Raw genomic sequence first — 18,228 nt, forward strand, 5'->3', positions numbered from 1 at the left:
CAGAAGTACTACACTCTAGCAAGAAAACAAAACAGACAGCAAGTAGACGTATATTTGACCCTCATAACCAAGGAGTATATGGAAAGAATATTAACTTTCTGTTCTGATTGAATTAGCAGTCAAAATGTTATAAAATGTTTAAAAAGAAAGGCCTAAATACATGTACTGAATCTCTTCCACATATTCACTATTCTTAAAAGGTAACTGATGTCAAGCAACACTTGTAAATGTTTCGGAGTGACTATTTTAAAGAAATGCAAGTATTTAAGATTAAAATTTTAATTTGCAATGGAATGGCATACATGAAGTTGCTACCAAGCCTCAGAAATGCTACACATCATTTTATTCCTTAAAAACCCTGTTGACTGCAGTTTTATTTTGTACAGAACTTAAGTTAAAATTTTCAAGCTATTTAAAATGAGAACAGTTTTACTGTAGAATTGTGAAGAGGCATAATATTGAATGTCCTGAAATCTTAGCATTTACATTCTTCCAAAGAAAGCATGCAAGTTATAGGTATTTTAATTCAGTTTAGTGTAATAAGGAACTGGAACATATCTGGGTCAGAGCTCTAGAAGCAAGCCAAGAAGGAATGAAATTTGGTAGCACCCCAGGTTCTAAAGTTCTTGCTGAATCTATAAAAAAATAAAATAAATGGTTGGGAAGAGAAACCTTTCAACGGCGTAAAAACAATGCCCTCAGTAGTAGAAACACTACTATTTAGGGGAATACCAGATACGCTACTTTAAGAGACAGAGCATCTTTAATGTCTAAGCAGAAACACAGGTTTTCTATTGTTTGCAAGATAGTATTTGAATGTTCACATTAAGAACACCTTGGTTCAAAAAGGGAATTTCTAGAGGGGAAAAAAAAAAGGCAGGAAGGATAAATACAGCTCTCATCTCAAACTAAGAGCAAGGAAAAAAAAAATAAGCCACCTACTTACCCTAACTTCTGAACCTTGGACCCTAGAAAATTACTCTTAACCATGCAGGAAAAAAACTACCATGGAGCTTACTACATTACTAATAGTGACAATGACAAGAAACACTTGCTTCACAGTGGGAAATTTCTTCATGCAGAAGTGTATTTCAACCTAATTACAATGGACACTAAGGCAGCTGTACCTGCAAAATAGGTTTTCAGGACACGTATGTGACACTAATTTAGGAGCAGACTCAGCCACTTCTTTTTTGGGGGGTAGGTCCTACTCTAACAGCTGAAATCACTAATCCAGCACCACTATACAGGACAGGTGATAGGTGTCCTTCAGAAGTAATTTAGTCCACATAAATGAGGGGAAGTGAAAATTCAGACTATTTTATAGTTCAACGGCTACATAATTTCCATTGAAAATGAAAGATTTAGGTTCACAGCCCATTTAAATGAGATGGGCCTCTATGCAGATCCTTGTATTTCTAAGTTTTCAAACCATATAATGCAAAAAAATGGGCATGAGCACAATCACCTTCTGCTGTCTGGGTTTTAAACTGAACTCGGTGCAGTTTGCATACATTAAGTAAGCCCTGGCATACTGAACAGCAGCACCTAAACTCTACAGCTCAGAAGCAGTGTGAGCATACACAGAAAGCCTACTCATTCTTGGGGTTATGCATGATATGGGTCTCGATATGACCACAGGCATTCGTCTGATGTGTCAGGCAAAGGAAATGGGAACAAAATGATAAACTTCAGTTATGGACATGAGCAGCAAAAAGTGTGTAACTCAGCAGTGGGATGAAAAGGGCTTGGAGGAAAAAAAAAATTAGAAGAAAAAGATTAGAAAAAAAAAAAATCATCATCCAAAGTTTACAGAACAAAACAAAAAAGGTCATTCCAGCTCTAATTACTTAGTATAATTGAGTTGTTTACGTAGCATCACTTAATTGTTACAGATGGCCATGTTTAAAGACCTGTGACTGAACTTTAAACGTGAACTCCATGCATCTGTTTCTTCTGTTTGTATCCTGGTCTTTTACCCTTTTATTTGAATTTTCCTCTACATAAAATATGAGCGAGCTATACAGATCTTAAAAACCTATTATTTTTTAAATGGTAAACCTTTTTTATTTAACATAAAATAGTTATTTTGTGTTATTACTAGCTAGCAGAACAAACAGTAAGAATAGGAAAATTTTGTCCCTCTGATGTTGAAGGGAGATTTGCATAATGTTACAAAATGAGTAGTTTAACATAAGAGTATACACAGTAATGGTAATTATAAAACCAACACCAATCCACAAAGGAGTTCTTAATCACTAGATCAATCTGAATCCCAGCCATCATTATAAGGTAATGACAGCCCCTGCAAAATAAGTGTGAGACTCTGCATAGGCTTATCCTATGTGAATGTGGCTTAATACAGGCTTAATAATCCACATTAGCAGTCTGTTAGAAATGCAAAGTTTTCATTGGCAACTTAGAATGATACTTCAGATTACAACCCCTAAAATTACTGGGACTAGTCTCATGCAGAAGATGAGGCCCATGTTTAAACACCTATTGCGTCAAGACACAGTAGAAAGTTATTACAGACTACTTCTAGTTTCATATGAATAGGAGTTTAAATGTTGATAAACACTAATCACTTTGCAGGACTATTACTATAGACCTTGACCATTTTCTGAACCAAGAAACCAATGGCACTTATTTTGTGTTACCCCACGAATGCCTAGGAAAAAGGCTGTATTTTAGATTAAATGGAATTTGTTACATTACTTGTTTCATTAGTACCGAGCAGACATTTAAAAATATAATATGCATCTATTAAGGAAAGGTAGGTATTTTTAGTTATTGTCAGATAATAAAAGGAAACTTGTTTAAAGCAACTTCCAGACATGCCTTTCATAGTATTATTTTCTAAACTCCAAGACAGAGGAGGCGTGGCTACAAAAGCTTCACAGACGTTTTTCTGATGTAGCATTTCTGCATATTAAGCAGCAGCTTACAAATACTCATTGAGCTCTCTGCTCCCACGCCTGATCTGTACAAAAAACTGAAAAGAGAGATTCAAGACTGGCAGTTGTCCTTTCTAGAGACATTCAATGATGAATTTCTGCCCATTCACTCACAGTATTGACATGAGCTATTAACATCTGTGAAAGTTTTCTGAGCTGACAAACGTTGGGTATACAGGAATTCAAGTAGAAGTCATCTTGTCTTCCAGAGAAGGTGTTATGTGGCAAAATGCTTATATGCATTATACATCAGGGGTCATAACCCATATAAAAATGATCTCTTTGCCCTTCTATCCACTCAGGAGGTAAAGACTCTTTTAGTCTTTTGTATTTTTAGACTATGATCTCTGTACCTTGCGTTTAACTTCCTTTCACAAAGAATACAGTGGGATATTTATGTCTGATTTAAGTCATAAACTTGCAATGTGCTTGCAGGTGACAATGATAGAAAATTAAGAAAAATAAGGCAGTATGTTCTAAAGCCCAACTTTGTATGTTTTCTATGAACACAAAGTATACATTAATACTACTTTTTCAAATACTTCAAGAGCTACTGCTAATCAGTACTTCTGGAAGTCTGATCATTTAAGCAGATATTCAGCTTTTGAAATGCAGGATCTAAAGTCTGCCATCACTTCTAAAGCAAAAAAGGATCTTTAATGGATTCAGTTTTTCTATAGCTTCCTACTTCATGTTTATCTAAACAGGCTACAAACTTGCTGCTACTTAGATTGAAATCTGTTTACGGTAAAGAGGAAAAAAGTTAAATTTAGAAAACGTAAAAAATATCCTAAGAAAAACGCACGCTTTTTGGCTACAACACTTGTACATAAAAAGATGTTTATAAAGTATTTTCAAATATTTCAACGGCGTAAAATCACACACAAATATCAAAATCTGAAATAGTAACCTAATGTTTATATCAGGTCTAACAGAAAGAAGGCATTTTATTTCAGTAGAAAATGGATACATAACTGAGGAAGTTTCAAGACATTAATTTGAAAATATATTAAAAAAGTTAAAAGTCTTAAGAATAACTATTAATCACATTAATTAAAAATACAGAACCGACTTACAGAAGTTATTCTATGATCAAGCTTTGCAACAAATTGTATTTTTTTGCCCACATGTTTAACCCAAAGTATCATTGTGACTATAAAGTCTGAATCAATTATAAACATAATTACTATATAAATATTTGGTTATAAAAAAGCAAGCAGCTGTTATAGGAAAAAGAGGAACAGTAAATGAGGGAGGATTTTAAAATCCATTTAAAATTACACTCAAAATTTTGAGGAGGTCATATGATCATGAAGTCATGAAAACCACAGCTATACATGCTGTCCTAACCATATGTACCAATAAACACATATTTATTACAACACAGTCCTCTCACACTACTATATTTTTCAAATTATTCCAGCCTCCTTAAAATCCCAGGTGAGAAAACTAGGTCAGCTACTTCCAGGAAACTATCCCTGCTCGTGAACTAGAGCCTAAGGAGGCATGGTTACCACATCAACGAGTGAAAGGTATGCACTAGTACAACTAAACTTATGTGTAGAAACCCTATACACTGCTCTAAACAGCAACAGCCCTGCAGTTCAACAGTGACCTGAAAAAGAGCTTCAGATTGCGAACTGGACAGCTGCTGACACCAACAGAAAAAGCTTAAGCACACACATCTCTTAATACATTTAAGGCTCCTTGTAACTGTATTCCTCAAATACTGTAATGGTGTTATAGATACAGAATTTTAATAAGCTACCAGTATTATGCAACACAAACATTCAGTACTGATTAGTATGTATTTTAAGACAATTGAGTCTTTTAAAGTAACAAAAAAAGTAATCACTCCAGTATTAATCAGTTCACTAAAAAGCAAGATTTCAGTACTAGTTAAGTGCTTACTGAGAGTTTAATTGCTTCTTTAAAATCATATATAATAATCAAAAGTGCAAAATAATAAAGTTTTTTCTTTCAAGAAATAACATTTACTGTACTCTAAAATTACCTCGATAATATAAAGGACTATATTCTTGTAGAAACAATACAAGATGCATTTAGCTACTCTGTTATAATTCCAGGCTCCATGAACCAGCAACAAGTTCTTCAAATACTTGAACTGTAAAAAAACCAAAAAATGAACAAACATACAATCAGAACACGCATACACCAATATTAATCTGACGTTAAAATACTTTATTGCAGTATTTACAGTGTAATGACTTACCTGAGCAATCGAGTAGTCTGAAGAATTAGCAGCCTGTAGACCTTCGTTCCCACTAATACCAACACCGACGTGTGCTGTTTGTATCATACTAACATCATTTGCTCCATCACCAATTGCTAGAGTTACTACCTTAACTTGTTTTTTAACCATTTCTACAACTTCAGATTTTTGAAGTGGCGATACCCTAAGAGATTACAGAAAGAAAAAGGTTTAATACAGGACTTTGAAATGCATGTACTTTTAAAATGTACTTTGTATTCTGTGAAAAGGTAGTAAACCCAGGCCAACTAACATCCTGGCCGGCGACATGGTCTTGTTATTGCCCTTTAGGCTATACGTTGAAAGCACATGCCCAGTAAAGTTCATAGAAACCTTGGATTTGGTGAGGCAAGACATTAATAGGACTGGAGAGACATAGGTCAAACAGGAATGGGCCCCTAAAACAGCGTAATGAAGAAACTCCAAACCCTGCCACTACTGGTGCTAGCTTACAATAATTGCAGATTTTGGGGTATTTTGTTGTAACGCTTTTTACTTTCCTCCCTGTTTAAATACATTTTACAAACCAACAAGATATTTAAGATACAGGTGTCAAAGCAAACAGGAGCAAACAAAAAGGGTGGACTGCCACTATGGTAACATAGCCTACAATGCTAAGTAGCAGAAGCAATTTTGAACACTGACTCTTGATCCTCCACTTGAACTGCTGGTAACTTCTCCCTTGTTCTTTTCATGACTGTTCCAATTATCTGCCATTAAGAAAATGTCTGTCCACAGTTGAGGGGACAAATTCTTCCAGAGATGACTCTCAAAAGCTCTATTGATGAAATAGACCAGTTCTGGCTCCATCTACCATTGTGAGTGTCAGACGTGTACCTTTAAATTCATGTTGTAGAAGTCCTACTCTGTATGCTGAAGTTCAGTCCTTGTAGTATTTGAGACATCGTAACTGAAAGTAACATAGAGACATTACTTGCTAGGACTGGTCTGTTTCACAGGGTGTAGAAAGGAAGGAGCAAACCCTAACCAGTGTGACAATTCACTGTTGAGCTTCCTGGCACTGGAGTCAAGGATCAAACCCTCCCTCTCTGGTTTCAAGGTACAGAAACAAGAAGAAATATTAAAAGCTCTGTGAGTCTGTCTTCCCCTCCCAAACTGTTCACTGCCTCCTACAAAGAAAGCAAATCTGGTATCAAAGCATAACTCCTGCTGTGGAGTTGGGGATGTGGAGCTGAAGAACCATCCTTTACCCATCTATCTTTCCAGACAAATTTATTCTAGATGCCTCCATGCAAAAACTAGATACGGATAAGAAGCAGAACTTGCCACTGAATATATACTGACACCAAAAACTGGATGAAAACGTGTATTTAAAACTCATCTCTTACAAGTCTTCTATATGCACACCCATGGTTAATAACCCCTCTGGTACTGTAAGCTTCTGTAACTTCACAATTTGGGATGTGAAAGACTCCCCCTGCAGTGACAAAATTTCAGGGTTAAGGCTTATATAGGGATGTTCGTAACCTAAAGTAACTCCTCCAGGCCAAAAACCAAAATCAATCCACAGAAATATATAAGAAATAAAGAATGCAAATTTGTTCGCCAAAAATTGTAAAGGAAAAGCACAAGAGAGCAATTACTTCCAAATAATGTTCCTTCCTGAACATGCTCTGTATATTGCTGCACACTGGGACACTGCCAAGTAACAGGGCCTATGGAGTTCGTGAGTGTAGTTCTCACCTGAACCCAGACTGATGCATGGCCTTCACAAGCTCAGTAACAAAAAGAAATGTTACCACCAGACACCAAAAATTCAGCTGTATTACGGCATATGTGCAGTCCTAAAGTTCCTCACAAAAGATCCTGCAGGTTGAAGGTCCCAAAGGCACCATTCTCATAAGTACATGAATACTGGAAGGCCTCGTGATACTTGAGAAAATTATACAGTTATATTATTAATGAGATTCCTGATGGGCAAGTCCTTTCTAGTTTGAAGAATTATAGCTCAAAGAATTCTATCAAATACGGTAAGTGGACACGGCAAAAAAATACTATCCTGTTTGTATTGATTGATTTTTACAATCACAAAAACAGTGCTAATGAGGAAATTAATAAAACCAAGCCACCTACAAAAGGAGCAAAATCTTTCCAACTGTTTACATTAGTCAATTTATTTCTCAGTACATGGCATAATAAAATGTTCTTGTCTGCCCACTGATCTCTGGCATTACAGCCAAGGCTGATTTTTTTGCCTGTCTTGACACTGGACAGACTGACATTACAGGTTAAAATGCATTGCTCTCTATTTGGACCAAACCTTTGATCCATAATTTAATTTTAGAGGAAGTTTTCTTTTCCAACTAGTTGCATAAACTTCCTCATCACACTTCTTCCTGTCCGTCCTTCAAAAATCACCTAACAGAACATAATCCCCATCTCTTTTCAAATAAAGAAGAGAGGTTAAATCCCCCAGAGTCAACACCAAATTTTTACAGTTAAAGAACAGTGAAACACCAATTATATTCTTTCCACTAAGCACATGGGTACTAACAGCACTGCTTGGTCATCCCTTTTTCTAGCTATCTGTAAACTTTACCATAGCTACCAAAACCACAACCAATAAGCAACTGCATAATTACTGAAGATATTGGCTGTGCCAGCTACCTTCCATTCTGCCTGAATAAGAATGCTATTAGAAAACAACTTTTTTTTTTTTTTTAACAGCACATAACACATAACACATAACAGCACATAACATAATCTAATGTTCACATCACAGACAACCTATAAACTGAAAAAAAAGAAACCGAAGTTTTTCTTGGAATTGACAGCTGAAGCTGCTGGCTGATTTGTGTTCATAGAAAAAATAAATGCAGCAGTGGTGAAAAAGTTCAGAAAAAAAACAGATTTCTGGCATCACACTGCTGACATTATAATTTCCTTCATTAACAAATCCAAATTTGAGAAATCTAACTAATAAGGGCAAAAGTAGAAAGTCTCCTGAGAAATATTGATGAATACATCCTTTAGAAATGCAAATTTCACCAAACCAACATTAATTTCCTATGAAAGGAAAGCCTTTGCTCACTAAGATAAAAGCTATTGAAGTTTTTTCCCACTAAAATAAAAGCCATTTAAGGCTGATCATGATTATTATGAAACACAAAATGAAACTTAAATAAGCAAGCTTTTCTAGACAGCTTTTTATGTCCCAAACCACACATTTACTCATATAACACCCGTGAAGAATTAAGTGTTGTTTAAACCAGTAAATTACAGTAACAATCACAATTCTTACTAGTTAATACTTACACAACATTTCTGAAACTCAGACTACTTAAAAGCTGAGAGAAGTTCCCGAACTATTCTGGTGGAGGAAGTCAACTTACCAAGCACATTAGAGTTAACTGGTTTAAAATATCAATTTTCAAAAAGAAATTATTAAAAAAAAATAAAAGAGATCATGATTTGTCTTCTGACAATAAAAAAAAAATGTATTTTTATATAAAGATAGGGAACTTCTGAAATTAAAGCCACTGTCTTCTGAAATTAATATTAAATTGAAGCATATTTTTTGTATTATTACTTTTAAATACAATCCCCCTTGTCTTTTGTAGAACGAGATCTTATGTACGCATCATAATCACACAACTTCACTATACACCATACTTTCAAAGGTATCAGTTTATGACTTCAGTCCACATCACCAAGGTACTCTCTTTACTATGGAATAGACTGATACTTGATTCAATTTCAGTGTCATAGAAGAAATATGAAGGAACAGTGTAAGTTCCATAGCTCATTTGGAAAAGAAAAAAGAAAAAATTTTCCATATTTCTCTAGTGAATGTCAGTATTTTTCATTTTACCTACCCTATAAAGTTACAGGAAGAAAAAACTCCGTATGTTTCAACAACCAGATTAAACCTCAACATTAAGACACATGACTGAGTTCCCAGCACAGGGGTACAATAACGGTGGTTGCCTCTCTTTCCTAGACCACTGTGCTAAATGCTGAGACAGTGTTGCGAAGGGAAACTGGGTACATGCTATTTATGCTTGTCTTTGCTCATGTACAATACTCTTAACTACCACTGGGTTCCAGTAACATCTTTGTAGCTCTTCTGGTTCTCCTCTCCGTTTGCCAGAGGACACTTTCTTGGTTCACGTTTGGTTGATGTTCCATCAGCTGAAAGAAACCCCTCAATCCTACTCTGTGCCAATTAAATAAAATTGCTTAAGCTTCAAGTGCTTAAAAATCACAGAAAAAAGTTGCATAAAATTTGCGTGATTTTTCAAGTGCAAAAAATAAAGGCATGGAGAATAATACAGCCTTCAGACTGAAGGTAGCTATCCAATTACTTTATTCAACAGCCTGCACAACACATGCTATCAGACTTTTGAAAAAGGTACTTGGGATGAATACAGCCTTCAGGTGAACTTGGGATGAAAGCTTCTGAGCAACAGCTCTTCAGGAAAATTCTGTGGTTCAAGTATATCAGAAAGCATTTCTACGATACTTTGTTACTTTTTATTTGTATTGTATCAACACTCGCTACAGCCAGCTTCTATATAAGATTCCTGACCTGAGAACTTCTTTTTCATCTCTTTAACCTTCCAGGAGCAGTGGCTTGTTTCCCTTTCAGACAATGTTACTGGGCCAGCTGGAAGATGGCACGCACTGTCACTGCCTGGTGCATCAAGGTCATGGTGAAACCAATAAAAAAAAATATCTGTTGTTCATTCTGTTCACTCTTAGCTGTACATTTTCACTACAGAATAATCCATTTAACATTCTTCTTGCACACATTACTCCGAAGCCAATACAGACTTGGAATTCAGTTTGTCAAAGTCTTTAAGCCAAACATCTGCTTGGGATTAATAACATATACAGATTTTTTTTGAAGTTAAATATCTGCTGAATTTCTCAGTTTCATCTGTGTTATGGCTAGTCTTAGGAAGAATCCATTGGTAATAAACGCTTCTGAACAAGTGAATACAGCTGAAAACTTCAAAAGAAAGTGATGTAATTTGTACTTTCAAAACCAAGGAGTGCTTAAAACGTTTGCTGCCTTTATATGGATGGAGAAAAGGCTTATATTTTCATTTAGTCGGGACAATAAGTATTTACATGATTTACCTTAATCAAAAATTAGTATTTTTAAACTTTTTAATTTCAAGTTCACAAACAAGGTAATGAAATTTTTGTTAGTAAAGATGAAGCATTACAACAAATATTTTGACAGAATTTTGACTTTTGAGAAGCATGTGGTATTAAGAAAAAGGACATACTAAACCAGTGAGTGTTACAAGCAAATACTTCAGTTTTAAACCTGCAGCCAATTTTTAAACAGCTACAAAATATGTCAGAGCATATACCTAGACATGTATTGAAACCAGCTGACTTAAGTATATTACGGAAATGTAGACATGGCAGAGAATGCTACCAGAACAGAAACTTTCATTTTGCACTTTCTGGTGTTTCATCACAAAAATGTTACCACTAAAAGACAGCTAAACGTGCAGAGTATCCTTTGGTGGTTCTACAGTTCAACAAGAACAGCAATATTGTCTCTTCAAATGATATAAAATATATTTTCAAATCAAGGAAAGAGAAAAAGAAATTTTTTTTTTTTTAAAAGAGCATTTCTACATGCATCTCCTGGTTGATTTTTACTATCCTGAGTAAAACTGGAACGAGTACAACAAGGACAAAGCTCCAATTTGCCTGCCAGAAAGACTACTGCTGTTAGAAAGATGCTTGTACACAGTATAAACTGTGTATCAGTGTAAGATCTCAGAAGACAGTAAGACCTTAGTCTGAAATTCAGTTTCATGCTGGAGCATGGCTACAAAGCTAAACCATTAAAAAAACCAGTATTAGTACTGAAACCCCCCAAAAACTCACTTGGTAGCATAACATATCACTTGACAGAAATGATGGAAAGACTACAAACCAGGTGTTTATTTGGACACTATAACCTCATTTGCTTTTCCCTGTCCTCTTGCACGGCAGAAAAATAGGTCCATTTTGAACGCTGATTTTCAGATGAATCTGCTTTATCTTAATGGAACATTATTAAACTCTCTAACTGAACCCAAGAACCCTCAATCAAAAGCAGACAATCTATTCAAGGTGCACTTACAACAGCTTTCACATTTGTACAGACCATGTCTCTACCTTCAGGTAGATAACAGGATAGGCAATAACAAGGTAGTTGGTAGTAAGCTTATATAATTTATTGAAAGATGATTTGAACTTGGTAAGAAGTGATGCTGAATTTGAAGAATTACTTTGTTCCTGAACAAAATCCAGGCTGGACTTCCTTTTTCACAGATTCTTTTTCCAAGGCAATTATCATCAGGCATAGACTCCTATTTAAATACGGAATTAGGTGTAACTTGAATACGCAGATAATCGTGAACATTTCAGTACTACATTAATTGTGAGAATTTGAATCTGTGACACTGGTGTATATTGAGAAACAGCAAGCTATAGGGACTCCTGGAGAGCTCGTATACCTTGTTTCTGAGTTAATTTTTCCTGTTTTAATATAGGAAACAGCTTTTTACACGCTACTACAAAGGTCAAAATAGTGAAAAAATCTCTGAGAACACTAACTGGCTATCCTTGTAATAGTTACCTCAGACACTGATGAAAATAACAGTGATTTCAACAATTATGGAATGTTTGATTGCAATTCTAATACAGATATCCCACCTGCATTGCCCATGTTCTTCTAAAGAAAAGTCCTTGCTTCTGCTTTTTGACAGATTAATAACTTGGCCCAAGCCAAGTTCTTTAAACATTGATAGAAGCAGTTCTTGTTCATCTAGCTACCAAGCACCCAACTTCTTTTTTCATTCAATCATCCAAATGTAGAAAAGGTGATGTACTGCTTAGGATATGTTTGCAGGCTTTGTGTTTAATGCCATAAAAATGAAAGACGGCCCCAAAACACATAAGCTATCACTTATACAGTCCTATGTATTCCTTTCTTAATATATCTGAAAATATTAAAAGGCAAGCCAAACCTGTTTCATATTGCGTATATTTAAGGAAAGCAGATATTTAACTTTCTTTGATCTGGAAGAAGATCCCTTGTTACGGTAAGCTTACAGCTCTAGAAACTGATGTTTACAGGAAAGGATGAAAGGTCTGATTGCATAAAAACACCCCCAATCAATCAGGAATAATAATAGTAATAAAAACCCAAGTGTTTCCATCAGCTTCAGGAAATAAAAATCACCCAGACCAGTACTTTTAACATTACTGTGCACTTCTTATGCAGTGTAATGAACAGGTTACAGAGAAGTAGAGATATAAAATCTTGCCTGTGCAGGAAGATCTGCAAAAGAATCCAGACGTACTAAAACCTGCAGTTAACTGTAGTATCAATTTAAGTTTAAGATCAGTGTCTCAAGGTTGCTGAGATGAACCTTGGATAACAAATTATTTTTCTGGGTATATGCAATCTGAATGACTTTGTTTGACAGGTACACTCTGCTGCAGACTGCTCTACAGAGATATTTTGCTTGAAAGCTTGTATTAATAACTTCAGCAACTGCGTTTTGATTTTTTTTGTTGTTTGTTTTTAATATATTTCATGGTTGGACCATATGGATATGTGTATTTTCTCTGAAATAAAAATACTGTAGAGAAAGAATAATGTAAACCTTACCTGCAACAGATAACAGCTTTACATGACAAAGCCAAATCCAGGAAATACTGTCTCACTCCAAATGTCAAAGCATACTTCAGAGATTTACCATCAATGATGAGAGCAAAATCATTTTCCTTCCTTAAAGCATCGCCAAGAGTACTGCAATGATGGCTAAGTGTCTCTCTCGTTCCCTGTTGCACAAAAAATTGTGACCATTATTTTTAATTCTTACTGGTTTTGAGTACAGTTTTTTTTCCCAGTGTGATCAGGAAGACTGGCATTTGGTTTTTTGAGGAAATCACCTTCTGATTATGCTTGCAAATAGAAAGCATTAAATGGTAAAAGTATTTGCAACAGCTGTACTATTAGAAATCACAGTAGAAATGGTGTGTAGGATTGTTCTCACACTGTGCCAAATAAAATATGTGTGTAAGTTATGGTGAAACTTTTAATGCTCTTTGAATGGCACCAATAGTTGATTTAATGTTTGTTAGAAGATACTATTTAATAATTTTTCTATACATCTATGCAAAAGAAGATTCACACGTTTATATAAATACCAGAAGAAACAATTCCTGTTCGCTGTTATATAAAATGGTCCTAAATATTTAGAAAAAAAAACCACCAGAGATAATTCGTAATACAAGTACACGCATTATAACTGATAATTCTATCATATTACATTTATAAATATAAAAATAAAATATAAAAATATATTTAAGATATGACCACATTAGCCACCAACATGTTACATAAGAGATCATATTTTGTATTTTTCAGTTGCTAAGGACAGGTTGAATCACATCCACGAAAGTCACTATTCTGTGATCCAGTACTGAGAACTTGGGATTATATTCAGTAGGCAATACATTCACCTGTATTCATGCAGCAGGACTTCATAGCCTGTTTTGTGGACGTCACTAATATCTAGTTAGTTACAGTACAGTTCTACTGTAGAGTCTCATGAAGAAGAAAAAACCTGCTTGTTGCATTTCTTTTTGAATGGCCTTCACAGAGCTACAACATACTCTGCTTCTATTGTTTCCTGTTTCAGAAGTAAGAAGTGTTTTAGAGGAGAAAGGAAAATAAACCACCCCCACTTCTGCTTATAAAATACTGAATTTGGAAACCAGTACCATCATATGACAACAAGATTCTTGTATCTTTCTACAAGTTTAACGATTAAATAATTGTGCTAATTCTGTGATATCAGGCATATGTAAATAAAGTTTGGTGTGATCACCTAAAGATAAAACACTGAAAAGTAACTACAACTCTCAAAACCCTCTGAAATTAAAGGTATTGCTTTGCCTTTCCCACCCAACTTACTCCTCCCAGTTTCACACACTGCTGACCATGTTTTTTGCCTACTTTGCTTCCAGTGGCCTTCTAAAGATTCACTTTTATCTAAAAGCAGATTAGGCTGCTGGGGAATTCTGCACTTCAGGTGTCCTGTCTCTCCCCTCATTGAAACTGCAAAGGAAATGAGGTGTCACTGTTTAAAATTACATGTTAGAAAGTCTTTAAAATGACAATAACTTCTGTAACTATTTTCCATAGCGTCTTCTTCATCAAGAAATATTAAGGAAAACATCAGTTTTTCTCATCTCCATGGACTATTTAGCTTCTGACTAAATTTAAGCAATACAAGAGCCTGAAAATTCATATTCCTCTCAACTATTGTTTCTCCTCATACATGCAGTATAAACTCTTCTGTTTAAATAGACTTTAATTTTTTATCATAAAGAGACATGCCATCAGGTAGCTCCAGGCATGCTACATAAATCAAACAACCCCCCCTCAAGACAAAACAAAATACCCAACTGTAAACCCGTCGTATTTAAAATTCCATTGTGGGCTTACATGTAGCTCTATGCTGAAATCCAGTGCCTTAAACTAAAAGCAGTATCAAAACACCCCTTATTCACTGCTGCACTACTTTCATCAAATATTTCTCAGTGAAACTGAAGGATAATCAAACTATTCCCTAGTTTAAGTATTAAGTTCATAATTAAAAGAATCAGGCTATGTTATGATTTCTGTCTATGATTAACAGTACTATACTGAAATTTAGCAATCCACTAGGTTAATATGAAGGCAATATAAAATCCAGTGTTCTTTTACACAACTGTAAGAACTTACTAACAAAACCACATTTTGTTTGTTATTGAATCCTTGTTGAAGCTAAGCAGATATTCATAGGAGTGGAGCCTCAAAACAAATAATGTTGCAAAAAACAGAGATATCTAAATGCTTCCTGGAAGTCTTTTGAGTTCTATACCAGCCAATGCTAACTGGGGAGTGGGGTCTGAGTGGGTTTGGGGTGTTTTTCTTTCAATTCCATAAATAAAGATATTGGTTCATACAAAAGAGGATCTCTTATTTCAGCATATTCTTTGTAAACTCAGTTCACAGAGCTGGGATACATTCTAAAGAAGCATTTATTTTTTTTTACTCTAACTTCCTCTGTCTTGCATGCTAAGGTCATAATAATGATGAAATAGAGGAGGTATTTTTATTAAATCTGTTTTACATGTCTTGGGGACAGGGTACTCTGCCTGTCTCTAAAGGGATCGGTTGAACTAGCCTTTTTAGAATCTGCCACTGGTATGCAACAGATACTGTACTATAACTTTAACAACAAAGGCGAGAAGCACCCACTTACCACCACCCTTTTTTCAGTACCACGAAAAGTATGCAGACCAAGAAGAAGTAACTTTCCTAGCTCCTATGAATGGATCAACATCTTTTTAGAGCCAACAGGCTATACTCATACCTTGCAGAGCCAAGGAGGAGGGGACTGCCACAGAGCAACTCTTCTCCAAGATGTTAAATACACAGGTCCCACCTACACTGGGATTTTTTTCTTCCAGGTTTCAAGGTTACATGGACAGAGTCCCAGTACGAGAGATGGACCTATGCTGTTCAAACACCAAAGTTTCCGCCAAATTCCTTAACAGACAATATTCCAACTAAGTATTATGGCCTCTTGCCAGCCGTTGTTGGTATGCAGAAAGGAGAGAGGAATTGCATCCACCCTTGCAGCTGCACTAACTCAACATTCCGCAATCACAACAGTCCATCCTTCTCTCCGTTTCCTGAGACCCATTCCACTTCTCCATCAGAATTTTCAAGGCCATTTTTGACTCAGTTGCACTATAAACTGAAACTGACATCTGATTGCAACCACACCAGCAAGAAAAAGGTAGGACATAAAGGTATACATTAATCAAACAGTGAAATGTGCACCATCACATGAGGCAGAAAACTTCTAATGGAGTCTCCTGTTAAAAAATACAGGCATAGAGCAAGTTTATTTTGTGAACCGCCTCTTGCCCTCAAACTACTTGATTACTATATTTACCTGCTCCTGAAAAAACCCGATTGTATTATCACCACATGCAAGCAGACAGTTTGCATACGCAGTTTCAGCTGCCACATTATTGGCATCTCTATGTACTCTGAATGTACTTTGTGCATGTACAGAAATGATTCTCAATCTCTACACAATATAGACACTTCAGTTTGAAACAGGGAGCACAGTGTAGTTATATCAGATACCAGCTTTTATTCTTAATCTACATTTATATAAATTTATTTAAAAAAATTAAAAAAAGCTTAATACATATTTAATCAATTTTTTAATCCTCACACTAGAACTGGTTGATGTACAACGCTTGTTTAATGGGTTTTTACTGGACTCCTTTTAGTAGTTAAATAAAAATACTTCGCTTCATTACATATGAAGAAGCATAGAAAGTAATTTATCTTTTGTACTTCAAATCTATTAAGTATTGCATTCTGAATCAGTTCTGAAATCCAGTAGCCTGTGTAAATAACCTAAATATAGGACAGATGTTCTCATGTGCATTGCTTAATTTTTACTCAGAGATTGGTTGAAGAGTGAAAAACTCAAAAGCAAAATTAAGGGCTTGAAACAAAAACCTCTTTCTTCTTTTTTCCCCCCCAACAAACAGCAATCACAATCTTTCTAAACTAAGAAAAGAAAATTGCCTCTCTTCATTAATATCACAGGTCACTTGTGTCAAAAGTTGCTTACTGTATCAATAGACTCTGGTTCCAGACATTAATCAACAGCTTCTACCTGTCCTGTGTTTGGGATTTTATTTTAAATTTGATCAGCAAAACCACATTGCTTAAAACAAATTATATTTCAAATATAGTCTTCATGATTAAATTCATACTACTGTTGAAAATGTGTTATTCTAAATGGGTCAAAAATTTAAGAAAAAAAAGTAAGAAATATTTTAATTCATGTTGTAGCCTACCCTTACATGCTACCATGGAATCCTTCAGTTAAGGCACTCTTGCCGATTCTTGTGTTTTCTTTTCGCTTTCTCTCCTTACGTCTTATCTTGAGCAACCTGAGCACAATATAGAGCAAGGTAAACATTTCAGGGTTTACCTCCTGAAGCTTTCTGGACAGCAAGTTTTCCCACTGGGGAAATTCTTCCACTTCTGAGTTCATTTAAGGCTCCCTTAGAGGGTGGTAAAATGATTTAAGTTCTTTCCCCTCTTGGGATTTTTCACTTAATACTGCATTCCTACCTTATCTAAAGAATCTCTTGCCTATAAAGCATGGTATTCTTGCAAGTTGGTAGTTTTAACCCTTACTTACACTTCAACATCAGATTACGATTTCAGCTGTTTAACTACACAATGACAATTCATTTTTGGCAGATACGAAGTATCCTGTAAGAAACAGCATGAGGAAGGAACTTGGGATTAGTTTGTTAGGGCACTACTAGAAGAATGTCAAGCTCCTAGCTTTGTGCCTGCATTGATGGAGTCATCTCACTACATGGAATTTGTCTGCTCATCATTCTGAAGTTCATTTGTGTAGTAGCTACACCATGGTTTTGGAAGGTGTAGACTAAGTTTCTAATTACTTAAGAACATTTTATCATAAAGACCATTAGGTCTTCCAAGTGTTCAATCCTAAAATTAACTGAAAGGATTATAAAAACAAACAAAAAAGCAATCCTTCAAAGCAAACAACCAGAAACAACCCTCCCCTCCCCAAACCATGGTTTTGGCAGAATTTTTGGTGTTTGTCCAGATAAACAAATGCTCCAAGTTATTTTTCAGGCTACCTCCACCATGACATCTTGATATTCAAAACAGTAAAATAACATTTCATTAACTGAAAACTTTGCAGATTTTACTTACATCAAGAGAACCTTCATTTATAACAATTAGTCCCATGTTCTTTCTCAAAAGTTTACAGGAGTGACCTGTTAAAAACATATGTTTTCAAAAATTTGCAAGAGAACTACAGACAGAATTCAAAATAAGATTTCCCCAGCTGAAATCAATGGTAAAAACAATTATACTGCATTCTATAAAAATTA

At 35.3% G+C, this 18,228-nt stretch overlaps 1 protein-coding gene across 3 annotated transcripts in view; it reads right to left on the reverse strand.

The window, feature by feature from the left end:
- ATP8A1 (ATPase phospholipid transporting 8A1) overlaps positions 1–18,228 on the reverse strand; it is a 136,323-nt gene that overhangs the window by 38,180 nt on the left and 79,915 nt on the right. For all 3 annotated transcript variants that reach the window (XM_080403935.1, XM_080403936.1, XM_080403937.1), the window contains 4 exons: positions 18,047–18,111; positions 12,875–13,047; positions 5,191–5,374; positions 4,972–5,082 (listed from right to left, as the gene is read on the reverse strand). In XM_080403935.1, the coding sequence (XP_080260061.1) occupies positions 4,972–5,082; positions 5,191–5,374; positions 12,875–13,047; positions 18,047–18,111 (533 nt within the window). The remainder of the gene's footprint in view (positions 1–4,971; positions 5,083–5,190; positions 5,375–12,874; positions 13,048–18,046; positions 18,112–18,228) is intronic.

This window comes from Falco punctatus (assembly GCF_963210335.1).
Source record: "Falco punctatus genome assembly, chromosome: 1".
Lineage (NCBI taxonomy): Eukaryota > Metazoa > Chordata > Aves > Falconiformes > Falconidae > Falco > Falco punctatus.